General features: G+C 66.8%; 1 protein-coding gene across 1 annotated transcript in view; it reads right to left on the reverse strand.

Annotated features, from left to right (window-relative positions):
• Positions 1-348: 348 nt before the first annotated feature.
• Positions 349-3,326, reverse strand: part of RUSC1 (RUN and SH3 domain containing 1) — a 5,266-nt gene continuing 2,288 nt past the window's right edge. The window contains exons 3-9 of the mRNA XM_015649998.3: positions 3,181-3,285; positions 2,744-2,820; positions 2,441-2,615; positions 2,246-2,351; positions 2,112-2,158; positions 849-1,866; positions 349-560 (exon numbers count right to left, since the gene is read on the reverse strand). Of these exons, the coding sequence (XP_015505484.1) occupies positions 428-560; positions 849-1,866; positions 2,112-2,158; positions 2,246-2,351; positions 2,441-2,615; positions 2,744-2,820; positions 3,181-3,285 (1,661 nt within the window). The 3' untranslated portion in view covers positions 349-427. The remainder of the gene's footprint in view (positions 561-848; positions 1,867-2,111; positions 2,159-2,245; positions 2,352-2,440; positions 2,616-2,743; positions 2,821-3,180; positions 3,286-3,326) is intronic.

Here is a 3,326-nt window from a genome sequence, read left to right on the forward strand (position 1 = left end):
TCCTGTATCCTCCCAGCCCTGCTGGCTCCCGTGTCCTCCCAGCCCTGCTGGTTCCCGTGTCCTCCCAGCCCTGCTGGCTCCTGTATCCTCCCAGCCCTGCTGGTTCCCGTGCCCTCCCCTCACCTGCTGGCTCCCGTGTCCTCCCAGCCCTGCTGGTTCCTGTATCCTCCCCTCACCTGCTGGCTCCTGTATCCTCCCAGCCCTGCTGGTTCCCGTGTCCTCCCAGCCCTGCTGGTTCCCGTGTCCTCCCAGCCCTGCTGGTTCCTGTATCCTCCCAGCCCTGCTGGTTCCTGTATCCTCCCAGCCCTGCCTCCTCCTGTGCCCTCCCAGCCCTGCTGGTTCCCGTGTCCTCCCAGCCCTGCTGGTTCCCGTGCCCTCCCTGCTGGTTCCCGTGCCCTCCCAGCCCTGCTGGTTCCCGTGTCCTCCCTCACCTGTGGGCCTGGGGCAGGACGGGGCTGTTCCTGTCCGGCTGCTCCGGAGCGCGGCTCCTGTCGGACGCCAGGCCCTTCACCACCCCGGCCAGGACACGCGGGCTGGGGGACAGCCAGCGGGACGGTCTCCTGCCACAGAGCAAAGAGAGCCACCAGCTCGCCTGGGAGCTCTTCCTGCTGTTTTTGCCAGGCTGTTCTGGTGAGCTGGGAGCTGACAAGGAGCCATCAAGCAGCACGGAGCCTCCCCAGGAGCTCCCGCTGCTCCACAGGACTGAGTAACGGGATGCACTTGGGACAGTGCACGAATCCCGGGGCACTGACCCTGGGCCAGGGGCACTACGAGACCCCCACGAGGCCACCGTGCTGAGCCAGGCACAGAAACCCTTCCCACCTCGGCCTGCCCAAGCTGGGACTTACCTGGACCTGGCCAAGACGGCGTCAGGGCTGGGAGGGAAGCTCCTGGACGAGGGGCTGGTGGCTCCAAAGAGCCGGCCCAGCCAGCTGCCCTTGTCAGGACTGGGAGGATTACCCATCTCTGGGCCAGAAGGTGCTGCCCGGTTCCTGTTGGCAGAAGGCTCTGGGGAAGCAGCTGGGAGATTCTTTCCAGCACTGGGATCATCCAGCTTGGTGAGTGCTCCAGTTCCAGTGGGCAAGAACAGGTCTTCAGGGGAAGAGGTCCCTGAGGTGTCAGTGCTGCTGCTGGGCTTTGGGCCGGAGCATTCGGGGACAGCTTTGGCCTGAAGGAGCTGCAGCTCTGTGGCCCTGGGCTCACTCATGGAAGTTTGGGATTGCACAGCCTGGCCCGGGCTGGGATCCCCCGCAGCCGCCCGCAGCTTCGTCCACCAGACCAAGGGGAACTTTTCCTTGCTAGGAGCAGTGTAAATCCTGGAGCTCTGGCTCAGCTGGCCCCACCAGCCACCGAGGCCAGCCCCAGTGCCCCCAGTGGCCTCCTCAGGCCCGTGGCTCTGCGGGGAGGTGTCAGACCCCAGTAAGGTGCGGCTGAGCCGGTCTCCCCAGCGCAGCACGTGCTGGAAGGTTTGGTGCAGGGCAGCCCCCACTGGCGGGGTAGGGACCAGCCCACCCATGGTCGCTTGGGACCGGGCCCTTGTGCTGCCCCCAGCGCCCCCCACCCTGCCCAGAGCATCGGGGGGGGTCTCATCCTCTAGGCTGTCCCCGGCAGCACCGCTGAGGCCCCCCAGAGACACAGCCCCCCGCACCGGGACGGGGCCACGGCCGGGAGACAGCGGTGACTCCAAGCGGCGGGACAAGGGCCGGACATCCACGGAGAGGTGATGGTGTTCAAAGAGCAAGTCCAGGTGGAAAGTCAGCACCGAGAGGGGTTGGATGAGCAGCAGCAGTTCGTCAGCGAGGTGGGGAAGAGGGCCTTGGCTCAGGGCAAAGAAGGCCGTGGGAGAGTAAAGCACGGAGATCACACCTGTGGGGACAGGGACAGGTGAGGCAGGTGGAGGAGGCCTTGTCACATCCCCACCGAGAGCCAGCCATGCTGTCCACATCAGGCAGAGCACCCTCTGTGCTGAAGATGCACCATAGAAAATAATGCCCTGATCCACTGTGGAAACTTCAGCCAAGCATGGATGTATCCCAACCCCAGGGTGGGATTATCAGCCTGGCAGGGATGAGGGCGCTTGGGGAGGGAGCTCCCAGGCCCTGTGTCCTTACCTGGGCTCTTCTGCAGGTGAGATATCCACAACTCCAGCTGTTTAATGCTAAATGAGACAAAGGGAACCCAAATTAGAGCCCCTGGGACAGTTCCAGCCTGCCGTGGCTGTGGGGCCAGAGGGGCCAACACTCACTTGAGAAGGCCGAGGATAAAGGCATGGAACTTCTGCCTGGTGCTGCTGAGGGGGGCCAGCCCGGCCACGTGCCAGCACAGGGAGTGCAGGGAGCGGGTGTTGGGGCCTGTGGGGTGCACAGACAGTCACTGCCCAGGGCACACATCCCCCAGCAGGATTCCAGGCATCTGGAGATGCCCCCAACCTCATCCTCACCTGTCTTCACGGAGGCTTCCACCACACTCCAGGGGGAATTTTTCCGCTGGCCTGTGATGACATCCTTCTGGAACGGCTTCAGCCCGTCCTCCACCAAGGCGTAGAGCGCGGGGCAGAGCGTGTGCAGCAGCAGGTACCCCACGTCGGGGTTGAGCCGGCTGTCCCCCAGCTGGGCCTGCGGGAGGGACAAGGAGCGGGGAGGGATCAGGGCAGCACCTGACCCTGATCGTGCTGGGAGGGATGGGTGAATCCCACCCCTGGGACTCCCAAACCGCCTCCTGCCCGGCCCAGCCCAGCTCTCACCTTCTGCACCAGGTTCCGTGCGGTGCTGAAGTGCGCGATGACCTTGTCCACGGCGGAGCTGACGGCGACCAGCAGCGCTGGGGATGGAGGGAGAGGAGAGAAGGGTGGGTCCGGACACCAGCACCGGACCCTGCAGCGCCCACGGTGACCGAGCGGGGCCGGAGCCGCAGGCGGGGACCCTCGGCGGGGCTGCGGGGGCAGCTGCACCCGCGTTCTCCACCGGAGCACCTGCCGAGAGCGGGCAGAGCCGGGCTGCCTGTCCCTGCCTTCAGTGTCCCTACGTGCCCTTCCCCTGCCCCAGCCCAGCGCTGCGGGTGCCCCTCGCACCCTCCCGACCCCGGGGGTCCCGTTCCCCCCTCCTCCTCCTCTCCGGCCCCGTTCTGTCCCACTCCCTCGCCCCCCGCCCCGCGGAGACTCCGGGGAGGATCTGCCCCAACCTTTCGTTTGTTCTCCATGGGCCCCTTCTGCTCTCCCCCCGCCGGGCCGGGCGGCTCCAGCGGCGGCTCCAGCGGCGGCTCCCGGGGCGAGCGGCTCGGGCCTGGCTGGAGAGAGCGGGGCAGCGGGGTCAGGCGGGCCGGCGGCC

This window comes from Parus major, chromosome 25LG1 (assembly GCF_001522545.3).
Source record: "Parus major isolate Abel chromosome 25LG1, Parus_major1.1, whole genome shotgun sequence".
NCBI classification, from domain to species: Eukaryota; Metazoa; Chordata; class Aves; order Passeriformes; family Paridae; genus Parus; species Parus major.